This window comes from Hemitrygon akajei, chromosome 7, assembly GCF_048418815.1.
Source record: "Hemitrygon akajei chromosome 7, sHemAka1.3, whole genome shotgun sequence".
NCBI lineage: Eukaryota > Metazoa > Chordata > Chondrichthyes > Myliobatiformes > Dasyatidae > Hemitrygon > Hemitrygon akajei.
The window spans coordinates 126,769,956-126,782,949 of NC_133130.1; the positions used below are offsets into that span (position 1 = coordinate 126,769,956).

The window sequence follows — 12,994 nt, forward strand, 5'->3', positions numbered from 1 at the left end:
TGCAGAGGCCTACCCTCCAAGCACAGCTGCCACACTGAATCCTTCTCTGGCAGCAGAGGGGTAGCAAATATCTGTCTTGAAATGACCAGACACCTCAAAAAAAACTTTGACTAGTATTGCGGTGATTGGACAGAATGACAGCTTTCAATATTTCTGTGAAAGATAAGACAATATTGCAGTGTGGTCTATCTTTGGATAATGCTTGATTGCATGGGGGTTACATGCACAACCCTGCATATTGAATCAGACAACAAAGGCACATCCAATCAAAGTACAAAATAAATTCATTATCAAATATATTCAAATATATACATTTGCAAGAAAAAGTTTGTGAACTCCTTGCAGTTACCTGGTTTTCTGAATTAATTACTCAAAATGTGGTCTGATATTCATCTAAGTCACAATAATAGACAAACACAATCTGCCTATCACACAAACAATTGTACTTCTTGTTAATACCATTTAAACAATCACAGTTTAGGTTCAAAAAGTATGTGAACCTCTGGGGAAATGCCTTCTACAAAAGCTGTTTGGAGTCAGGTATTCCAGTCAATGAGATGAGATTGGAGGTGAGGGTTGTAGAGGTGCCCTGCCCTATTAAAAAAGACACACAAAGTCAGATTACCGACAGAGCCTGCTCTTCTCAAGAAAGGTCTGTTTATGTGCCCCATGCCCCCATCAAAACAACTTTCGGAGGACCTTAGAAGAAGAATTGTAGAAATGCATGATGCTGGAAAAGGCTGCAAAAGCATTTCTAAAGACTTGAGTGTTCATCAGTCCACAGTAAGAGAAATTGTCTCCAAATGGAGTAAATTCAATACTGTTACGACTCTCCATAGGAGTGGGTGCCCTGCAAAGATCTCACCAAGAGCACAATGTGCTGCTAAGGAAGGTGTAAAAGAACCGCTATGGGTAACAGCAAAAGACCTGCAGAGATCTCTAGAACTTGCTAAAATCTCAGTTCACGTGTCCACTATGAGAAAAACACTGAACAAGAATGGTGTTCATGGAGGAACACAATGGAGGAAACCACTGCTCTCCAACAAAAAAACAAGCACTTCTGTATGTCCAAGTTTGCAAAAGACCATCTGGATGTTCTACAATGCTTCTGGGACAATGTTCTATGGATAGATGAAACAAAAGTTGAACTTTTTGCCAGAAATGCTCATTGCTATGTTTGGGGAGAAAAAGGGCACTGCACACCAACACCAAAACCTCATCTCAACTGTGAAGAATGGTGGAGGGAGCATCATGGTTTGGGGCTGCTTTGCTGCCTCAGGGACTGGACAACTTGCAGTCGTTGAGGGAACAATGAAATCAAATTGTAACAAGACATTTTACTGGAGAATGTCAGAGTAGCAGTCCATCACCTGAAGTTTAATAGAAGTTGTATAATACAGCAAGACAATAATCCAAAAGACGAGTAAATCAACAACAGAACAGTACAAAAAGAAGAAAATTTGAGTTTTGGAATGGCAGAGTGCAAATCTTAATACAATTGGGATGCTGTGGCATGACCAGAAGAGGGCTGTTCATGCAATGTATCCCAGAAACACTGATGAACTGAAACAGTTCTGTATGGAGGAATAATCTAAAATTCCTCCTTGCCATTGTACAACTCTGATCAGCAGCTACAGAGAACATTTGGTGGAGGTTATTGCTGCCAAAGGAGGTTCTACCAGTTCTTAAATACAAGGGTTCACATACTTTTTCCAGCCTGGACTGTGAATGATTAAACAATGTTTAATCTTGACTGTGCCAAACCACTTTTCTGCCTAGTCCCACTGGCCTGGACCTAGACCATATCCCTCCATACCCCTCTCATCCATGTACCTGTTCAAGTTTTTCTTAAATGTTGAAAGTGAGCCTACATTCACCAATTCACCTGGCAGCTCATTCCACACTTCCACTACTCTCTGTGTGAAGAAGCTCCCCCAATGTTCCCTTTAAACTTTTCCCTTTTCACCCATAACCCATGTCCTCTGGTTTTTTTCTCCCCTAGCCTCAGTGGAAAAAGCCTACTTGCATTCACTCTATCTATACCCATCATAATTTTATACACCTCTATCAACTCTCCCCTCATTCTTCTACACTCCAGGTAATGAAGTCCTAACCTATTCAACCTTTCTCTGTAACTCAGTTTCTCAAGTCCCACAACACCTTTGTAAACCTTCTCTGCACTCTTTCAACCTTATTAATGTCCTTCCTGTAATTAGGTGACCAGAACTGCACACCATACTCCAAGTTCGGCCTCACCAATGTCTTATTCAACCTCACCATACCTTTCCAACTCTTATACTCAATACTTTGATTTATAAAGGCCAATGTGCCAAAAGCTCTCTTTATGACCCTATCTACCACTGACTCCACCTTTAGGGAATTATATATCTGTATTCCCAGATCCCTCTGTTCTACTGCACTCCTCAGTGTCCTACCATATACCTTGTATGCTGTACCTTGGTTTGTCCTTCCAAAGTGCAATATCTCACACTTGTCTGCATTAAACTCCATCTGCCATTTTTCAGCCCATTTTTCCAGCTGGTCCAAATCCTTCTGCAAGCTTTGAAAACCTTCCTCACTGTCCACTACACCTCCAATCTTTGTATCATCAGCAAATTTGCTGATCCAATTTACCACATTATCATCCAAATCATTGATATAGATGACAAATAACAATGGATCCCTGTGCACACTACTAGTCACAGGCCTCCACTCAGAGAAGCAATCCTCCACTACCACTCTCTGGCTTCTCCCATTGAGCCAATGCCTAATCCAATTTCCTACCTAACCATGTATACCTAGTGACTGAATCTTCCTAACTTAACTTCCCATGCGGGACCTTGTCAAAGGCCTTACTGAAGTCCATGTAGTCAACATCCACTGCCTTCCCTTCATCCACTTTCCTGGTAACCTCGAAAAACTCGTAATAGATTGGTTAAACAAGACCTACCACGCACAAAGCCATATTGACTCTCCCTAATAAGTCCCTGTCTATCCAAATATTTTGTCAAGTCCTGGGGATTTATCTACTCTGATTTGGCTCAAGACAGCAAGCACTTCCTCCTATTTAATCTGTATAGGTTCCATGACCTCTGTACTTGTTTGCCTTATTTCGATAGACTCTTTGCCAGTTTCCTTAGTAAATACGGATGCAAAAAACCCATTTAAGATCTCCCTCATTTCTTTTGGTTCCATACATAGCCGACCACTCTGATCTTCAAGAGGACCGATTTTATCCCTTACTATCCTTTTGCTCTTGATATATCTGTAGAAGCTCTTTGGATTATCCATCACCCTGAATGCCAAATCAACCTCATGTCTTCTTTTAGCCCTCCTGATTTCTTTCTTAAGTATTTTCTTGCACTTTTTATACTCCTCAAGCACCTTATTTGCTCCTTAAGACGTACAAAAAAGCTGGATGAACTCAGCAGGTCGGGCAGCATCCGTTGAAAGAAGCAGTCAACGTTTCGGGTCGAAACCCTTCGTCAGGACATTTGCTCCTTGTTGCCTATACCTGTCATACATCTCTCTCTTCTTCTTTATCAGATTTCCATTATCCCTCAAAAACCAAGGTTCCTTATTCTTATTCACTTTGCCTTTAATCCTGACAGGAACATACAAACTCTGCACTCTCAAAATTTCTCCTTTGAAGGCCTCCCACTTACCAATCACATCCTTGCCAGAGAACAACCTGTCCCAATCCATGCTTTGTAGATCCTTTCTCATTTCTTCAAATTTGGCCTTTTTCCAATTTAGCACCTCAACCCGGGGACCAGATCTATCTTTATCCATGACCAAGTTGAAACTAATGGTGTTATGATCACTAGACCCAAAGTATTTCCCTACACACACTTCCGTCACTTGTCCTAACTCGTTTCATAATAGGAGATCTAATATTGCATTCTCTCTAGTTGGTACCTCTATATATTGATTTAGAAAATTTTCCTGAACACATTTTACAAATTCAAACCCATCTAGACGTTTAACAGTATGGGAGTCCCAATCAATTTATGTTGTGATTTCGCTATAAAGCAAGAGACATCATCAGAGAGAGCAATAGTTGAGGCACATGGCAGTCTTGAGTCACGTGACAGTCCATTTGCTAAATTTATATGATCCTGTATCTCCTTCACGTGAAAAGATGGAAGACAGATTAATGCAATGAGCTCTTTAACTCAACACATTCATGCCTACTGTTGTTATGTGATCAAAGTCAGTGGAGAGGTACTGAAGCCAGTGGATGTAGAAGTATTTCATTCAACAAAAATGAACATCAGACACCATACTGAGACATTCTTGGACAAAGAGGCCTGCCCAAACCAATATTACATGACATTTTTGTATGCTGAAGGTAACAGCAGGTCAATTCTTTTGTTACAGTGTATCTACAGCTTCCTTTGAATTACATGTAGTTTTCAGACACCTCCTTCTTCACACCCACACGCGAGACACCCAAAATGAATATTAATCCTCCACTGACTCTAGGCTGCATTTATGCAAATGCAGGCATCTGAGGTCTAATAGTTTAGAGCTGCATTTTAAATTCAATCTACAATCCACATTCAAATCTGAAGACTGGTTGCTGGTGAAATTAATGTGGGCTGTATACTCTTAACTCCACAAAACCCTCTAACAGCTACCAACAACAACCGTCACATTTTTATTCTTCCCTCATTTCCACGAACTCCTGCCAAATACCACCACTTGTGGCAATTTACAGTAGCTAATCAACCCGCAGGTCTGAGGGATGTGGAAGGAAACATGCAATCCACAAGAGTAAGGTGCAACTTCCACACAGATAGCAAAATCAAACCCAGACCACAAGCTTTGGGGTCCAGCTCTACGAGCCAAACTACAAGACTACCCTTCAAAAACACATGGAAAGCACTCTCTTCAGTGCTTTTCATGACCTCAGGCTACTCCAAAGCAGTCAGAGTCAGAATCGGGTTTAATATCACTGGCGTGTGTTGTGAAGTTTGTTGTCTTTGCAGTAGCACAGTGCAATACCTAATAATAGAAAAAAAGTGAAATACTGTAAAAAATATATGTTAAATTAAGTAGTGCAAAAATAGAAATAAAAAAAGTATTGAAGTAGTGTTCATGGGTTCAATGTCTATTCAGAAATCTGATGGCAGAGGGGAAGAAGCTGTTCCTGAATCATGGAGTGTGTGCCTTCAGGCTTCTGTACCTCCTTCCTGATGGTAGCAGTGAGAAGAGGGCATGTCCTGGGTGATGGGGGTCCTTTACAATGAATGCCACCTTTTTGAGGCATCGCTCCTTAAAGATGTTCTGGATACCACGGAGACTAGTGCCCATGACTGAGTTTACAACTCTCTACAGCTTACTTTGATCCTGTGCAGTAGCCCCCAGCTCCTTCCCCATACCAGATGGTGAGGGAGCCAGTTAGAATGCTCTCTACAGTATAAGTGTGGAAATTTGCGATCTGGAATCTGAACTGAACTGCTACATTGGAGAAAGTGTGGAAGCCGATCTGTGTGGCAGAGTAGGCTCACAAACTGCAGTGTGATATACTCAGTATGTTTTAAGTGATGCTGATCGAGGGATGAAATGAGCCAGGACAAATGAAGAACTTTGCTGTTCTTACTCAGAGCTGTACTATTGGAATTTTTCTCTAGAGGGAGAGCTAATAGTGCCTTAGCCTAACATCTCATCTGAAAGCCACACTCCCTCACTGTGATGTTGGGATAGATTTTTGTGCTCAAGGCTCTAATAAGGATTTGAAGCCGCAGTCTTCAATTTCAGAAAGAAAAATAGAGATGAGGAATTTTGTTAGCCAGAGGATGATGAATCAGGGGTTCATTATCACAGATGGCTGTGAATGTCAAGTCATTGGGTATATTTAAAAGTGGAGGGTGATAGGTTTCTGATTAGTCAGGGTATCAAAGATTATGGGGACAATGCAGGAGAAAGAGGTTGAGAGGGATAATAAATCAGCCGTAATTGGATGGTGGTGCAGACTTGATGGGTCAAATGGCCTAATTCTGCTCCTAGGTCTAAAGTGATACCAATCGATCCACTACTGACATGTTCTTTTTTTGTTCAAATTTACAGTGTCAGTAAAATTACTTGCTATCTTTAGTTTGCGCAGGATCCTGTAGAATCAATCAACTGAATAGATTAATGTCAGCATTGACTGTGGTTATTGATCAATTTGGGTAATTGTCGAATCTCTTTTCTTGAAGATTTCCATGCAGGAAGGACATAACGAGTCCCCTTTCATTGAGGAGTGCAACAGAGCCCATGATTACAGGTCTGAGCCGAACCTTGACATGCCTGACTACCGGTCGCCATCGCTTCACAAGACTTACCAGTCATCACCTTTTCAACTTGACTCACTCTCTAATAGTTCTCGCTCTCTGAGCCTGAAGTCTGCCCACAGGAGAGGAATGGACAAGGTTCAGTTGCACCAAATGAAGACAGATTGCTCATCCCCCAACCAGTACAAGAATATTTTTGGTCTGAACTCGTTATCCAACAGAAACGGAAGCCTGTCCTACGATAGTTTGCTGAATCCCCCCTCCACCCACCAGGGGATGGAGTCCATGGCACAGGCTGGAATTCCACCTGTTGGGTACCACTCACCGTACTTATCAGCCAAAATGTGCCAGATCCAGCGTCATGCTGGCCATGGTTACAGCCCGATACACAGAGGCTCATCTCCACAGCAACGGGATCCGTCGCCAGTTCGCTATGATAACCTGTCGAAGCAAATCATGGCCTCCATTCAAGAGAGGAAGGCAATGGAAGAGCATGGAAAGCTCAGAGCCTCTCCTGATTCGATGTTCCTAGACTCAGGGGTGTATGAAGCACCAGGCTCGTACGGCTTGCAACAAATGAACACTTTCTCAGAGGACTCGAGGAGGACAACCACTGGCATGTGTGGTTCTCGAGATAATCTCGTGTCTGCTGCGGCCTGCAGTGTGAGGAGCCCTCTGCTGCGTGCCTCTGCCTCCTCCTTGTCGAGGGTAGCAAGGACTTCTACAAATTCTCTCCACGCAGACATTGCAAACAACAACGTGCAGTCCAATCACACTTTGCAAAGCAGATCTGTTGAGACCTCATATAGGTCTCCAGTACATCAAATCCCACCCTCCTCATTGATTAGATCCCCTACTTACGGAAGCCAAAAGCCTCTATCCTTTGTCACTGCATTGGAAATGTCGGAAGGAGTTCCTCAGCCTCTGATGACGCCACGGTAGGTAGACTGCTTCACTCTGAACCTTTGTAAAGCTGTAAAAATAGGCATTCACAAATCAGTCATATGTTGCACTGTTTTATTAGAATCAGAATCAGCTTTAACATCTCTGGCATACGTTGTGAAATTTGTTAACTTTGTGGTAGCAATAAAGGGCAGTACATGATAATAGAATACGTACACAACGCTGGAAGAATGATAAAGAAAACTATGAATCACAGAAAGTATATTAAATAGTTAAATAAGTAGTGACAAAAATAGTAAATAATAAAAGTAGTGAGATAGTGTTCATGGGTTCAATGTCCATTGAGAAATCTGATGGCAGAGGGGAAGAAGCTGTTCCTGAGTTGTTGAGTGTGTGTCTTCAGACTCCTGTATCTTTTTCCTGACGGTAACAATCAGAAGAGGGCATGGCCTGGGTGATGGGAGTCCTTAATCCTGGACACCGCCTTGCTGAGGCATCATTCCTTGAAGATGACCTGGATACTAAGGAGCCTGGTGCTCATGATGGAGCTGACTGAGTTTACAACTCTCTGGAGCTTATTTTGATCCTTTGCTGTACCCCCCCCCCCCCCACCCCACCCCACCAGACCAGACGATGATGCAGCAAGTCAGAACTACTTTTTTTTTACCAGAGTGAAAGGTGTACATAGAACATAGAATCGTACAGCACATTACAGGCCCTTTGGCCCACAATGTTGTGCCAACCCTCAAACCCTACCTCCCATATAACCCCCCCCCACCTTAAATTCCTCCATATACCTGTCTAGTAGACTCTTAAACTTCACTAGTGTATCTGCCTCCACCACTGACTCAGGCAGTGCATTCCACGCACCAATCACTCTCTGAATGAAAAACCTTCCTCTAATATCCCCCTTGAACTTCCCTCCCCTGACCTTAAAGCCATGTCCTCTTGTACTGAGCAGTGGTGCCCTGGGGAAGAGGCGCTGGCTGTCCACTCTGTCTATTCCTCTTAATATCTTGTATACCTCTATCATGTCTCCTCTCATCCTCCTTCTCTCCAAAGAGTAAAGCCCTAGCTCCCTTAATCTCTGATCGTAATCCATACTCTCTAAACCAGGCAGCATCCTGATAAATCTCCTCTGTACCCTTTCTAATGCTTCCACATCCTTCCTATAGTGAGGTGACCAGAACTGGACACAGTACTCCAAGTGTGGCCTAACCAGAGTTTTATAGAGCTGCATCATTACATCGCGACTCTTAAACTCTATCCCTCAACTTATGAAAGCTAACACTCCATAAGCTTTCGTAACTACCCTATCTACCTGTGAGGCAACTTTCAGGGATCTGTGGACATGTACCCCCAGATCCCTCTGCTCCTCCACACTACCAAGTATCCTGTCATTTACTTTGTACTCTGCCTTGGAGTTTGTCCTTCCAAAGTGTACCACCTCACACTTCTCCGGGTTGAACTCCATCTGCCTCTTCTCAGCCCACTTCTGCATCCTATCAATGTCTCTCTGCAATCTTTGACAATCCTCTACACTATCTACAACACCACCAACCTTTGTGTCGTCTGCAAACTTGTCAACCCACCCTTCTACCCCCACATCCAGGTCGTTAATAAAAATCACAAAAAGTAGAGGTCCCAGAACAGATCCTTGTGGGACACCACTAGTCACAACCCTCCAATCCGAATGTACTCCCTCCACCACGACCCTCCACCTTCTGCAGGCAAGCCAATTAAGGGTACTTTTGTAAGTTTAGCTGGGCATCTCCTAGCATGAGTCACAGATACATTCCTTGTGTGGCTTTTACATCTGTCACACATGGGAACATATTCTCACAATCAGATAGATTTTAAATTTCTTTATCCAGAGGATGATATGGAATTCATTGCCACAGATGGCTGTGGGGCCAAGTCATTGGGTGTACTTATATATTGAGTATAAGAACTGTATGCAAGTCACTAGGCACCATAGTGATGTAGCGGTTAGTGTGAAACTATTACAGCTTGGGGCTTCAGAGTTCAGAGCTCAATTCTAACACTGTCGGTAAGGAGTCTGTATGTTCCTCCATTTTCCTTCCACATTCCAAAGATATACCAATTAATAGGTTAATTTGTCATAGTAAATTGTCCCTTGATTAGGCTGACGTTAAATCGGGGGTTGCTGGGCAATGAGGCTCATAGGGCCAGAAGAGATCATTCCACACAGTATATCTAATAAAATAAAATATTTAACATTGCGGTTCAGAAAGTTCTTGATTTGGAAGGGCATCAGAGGTTATAGGGAGGAAGGAGAATGGGGATGAGAGAGAAAATAAATCAGCCAAGATCAAATGTTGAAGCAGATGATAAACCAAATGGCCTAATTCTGCTCCTATAGCCTTCATTATTACTGACACATGTCATGAAATTTGTTTACTGGCAACGGTACAAGTGCAAGCCATAAAAATTTACTACAGGAAAGCACTCAGAAATAGCTTCTACTTAACACAATAAATTGGACTCTTGCCTTACAATCTTCCGTTGAACTTGCACCTTATTGTTCACCTGCACCGTGCTTTCTCTATAGCCGCTACCCACCATTCTGTACCATTATTTTTTGACCTTGTTTTACCTTGATGCATCATGTATTTTATCTAATCTGGGTAGCATGCTAGCATAGTGCTTAGCACAATGCTTTACAGTACCAGTGACCCGGGTTCAATTCCCATCACACGGTAGTGTAGTGGTTAGCACAACACTTTACAGTACCAGTGACCCGGGTTCAATTCCCATCACACAGTAGTGTAGTGGTTAGCACAACACTTTACAGTACCAGTGACCCGGGTTCAGTTCCCATCACACGGTAGTGTAGTGGTTAGCACGACGTTTTACAGTACCAGTGACCCGGGTTCAATTCCCATCACATGGTAGTGTAGTGGTTAGCACAACGTTTTACAGTACCAGTGACCAGGTTTCAATTCCTGCTGCTGTCGGGAGTTTGCACATTCTCCTTATGACCATTTGGGTTTCCTCCTGATGCTCTGGTTTCCTCCCACATTCTCAATTTGTTCCAGTTGGTAGGTTAAGTGGTCATTGTAAACTGTCCTGTGATTAGGCTGGGGTTAAACTGGGGGGGGGGGGGGGGGGGGTACGGTTTGCTGTGCAGTTAGGCTGGGAGGGCCGAAGGGCCTGTTCCACACTCTTATCTCAATAATAATTAAAAAATAGCTGGAACAGTATGCAAGAAAAGCTTCTCGCCATATCTTGTTACATGTGACAACAATAAACCAATTCCAAAATAAATAGTGCAAAGGAGAAATAACAAGTTAGTGTTGATTGGCCATTCAGAAATGTGATGGCAGAGGAGGAGAAGCCGATCTAAACATTGAATGTGAGTCATTAAGCTCCTTTACCACTTCCCTGACAGTAGTAACTTGAAGAGGGCCTGACGCGAATGGCGTAAGTCTTTAATGAGGGATACGCCTTCTCAAATGACTGCCTCTTGAAGATGTCCTCAATAACCAGGAAGGTGGTGCCCCTATGGAATATGATGGAAATGATTCCCTGTGCACTATGTTTTAAGAACATAAGAACATAATTGAATTGAATTGACTTTATTATTTACATCCTTCATATCAGTTCAGTTCAGTTCAGTTTCAGTTTATTGTCATTTAGAAACCACAAATGCAAAGCAGTTAAAAAATGAGACAACGTTCCTCCAGAATGATATCACAAAAGCACATGACAAAACAGACTACACCAGAAAATCCACATAATGTTTAGCAATCCCCAATCCAGAGTCCAGAGAGGCTGCTGCGTATTAATATCGCGCTACCATCTTAGCGCGTTCCCTGGAAAGGAGCTCTAAACCCAGCAGACAAAACAAGACCAAAAACTAAAGCTATAAGACCTGCACAAAACCACATAGTTACAACATATAGTTACAACAGTGCAAACAATAGCATAATTGATTAAAAAAAACAGACCATAGGCACAGTAAAAATAGTCCAAAGATGTTAAAAGACTATAAGTTCGAAAGAAACCACCACACAGTTTCCACAAGTCCTCAGGGTCCTGATAGACTCATCATCCCACGCAGGTGGCCAAAGGGAATACCCCTGCTATGGACTTCCATGGCGCCGCCAGACTCAGCCTCGCAGATGCAGCACACAATGCAAGCACCACCCGGCTCAGCCTCGCAGACGCAGCACACAATGAAAGCTCCGTCGGACACAGCACACACTGAAAGCGACCTGACCGCAGCAGACTCCGAGTCCATCGAACCTCCGAGCCTCCAACCATCCCCTCCAGCACAGCTTCTCCGAGCACCATCCTCTGCCGAGCGTATTAAGACGCTCCCGCCAACAGCAACGTGACCACGAGGACTGGGGGCCTGTTCTTCTCAGCAGAGACCTGGACCTCACAGCAGCAGCAGCAACGAAGAAGGCCTTCCTGGAGATTTCCAGATGTTCCTCCGTGCTCCCACGTCCGTTTTTCATCAGATTAGGATTGCGCACGGCACCCCGCTTAACAAATAACAGATATCAGCTCCAGAGTGGCCGCTGCATGCTGCGTCATGCCGCCATCTTGGCTGGTCTCATATACATCAGGGGTAAAAATCTTTGTTATTTCTCCATCTGAATATGCAATTTATAATAAATAGTATGTAAACAGGACAGTCAATAAAACATAGAAATACAGTTGTGTCATCAGTCTGATGGCCTGGTGGAAGAAGCTGTCCCGGAGCCTGTTGGTCCTGGTTTTTATGCTGCGATACCGTTTCCCGGATGGTAGCAGCTGGAACAGTTTATGGTTGGGGTGACTCAGGTCCCCAATGATCTTTCAGACACTTTTTACACACCTATCTTTGTAAATGTCCTGAATAGTGGGAAGTTCACATCTACAGATGTGCTGGGCTGTCCTCACCACTTTCTGCAGAATCTTGCGATTGAGTGAAGTACAGTTCCAATACCAGCCAGTGATGCAGCCAGTCAGGACCCTCTCAATTGTGCCCCTGTAGAAAGTTCTTAGTTTGGGGGCCCATACCAACCTTCTTCAACCATCTGAGGTGAAAGAGGTGCTGTTGTGCCTTTTTCACCACACAGCCAGTGCGTACAGACCATGTGAGATCCTTGGTGATGTTTATGCTAAGGAACTTAAAGCTGTTCACCCTCTCATCCCCAGATCCACTGATGTCAATAGGGGTTAGCCTGTCTCCATTCAGATAGATAGATAGATAGATAGATACTTTATTCATCCCCATGGGGAAATTCAACTTTTTTTCCAATGTCCCATACACTTGTTGTAGCAAAACTAATTACATACAATACTTAACTCAGTAAAAAAATATGATATGCATCTAAATCACTATCTCAAAAAGCATTAATAATAGCTTTTAAAAAGTTCTTAAGTCCTGGCGGTAGAATTGTAAAGCCTAATGGCATTGGGGAGTATTGACCTCTTCATCCTGTCTGAGGAGCATTGCATCAATACTAACCTGTCGCTGAAACTGCTTCTCTGTCTCTGGATGATGCTATGTAGAGGATGTTCAGAGTTATCCATAATTGACCGTAGCCTACTCAGCGCCCTTCGCTCAGCTACCGATGTTAAACTCTCCAGTACTTTGCCCACGACAGAGCCCGCCTTCCTTACCAGCTTATTAAGACGTGAGGCGTTTCTCTTCTTAATGCTTCCTCCCCAACACGCCACCACAAAGAAGAGGGCGCTCTCCACAACTGACCTATAGAACATCTTCAGCATCTCACTACAGACATTGAATGACGCCAACCTTCTTAGGAAGTACAGTCGACTCTGTGCCTTCCTGCACA

The 12,994-nt window shown here is 43.3% G+C and overlaps 1 protein-coding gene across 1 annotated transcript in view; it reads left to right on the forward strand.

Moving 5' to 3' along the window:
* zdhhc8b (zDHHC palmitoyltransferase 8b) overlaps positions 1 to 12,994 on the forward strand; it is a 336,369-nt gene that overhangs the window by 297,291 nt on the left and 26,084 nt on the right. Inside the window, exon 10 of the mRNA XM_073051911.1 lies at positions 6,204 to 7,216. Coding sequence (XP_072908012.1) covers positions 6,204 to 7,216 — 1,013 coding nt within the window. The remainder of the gene's footprint in view (positions 1 to 6,203; positions 7,217 to 12,994) is intronic.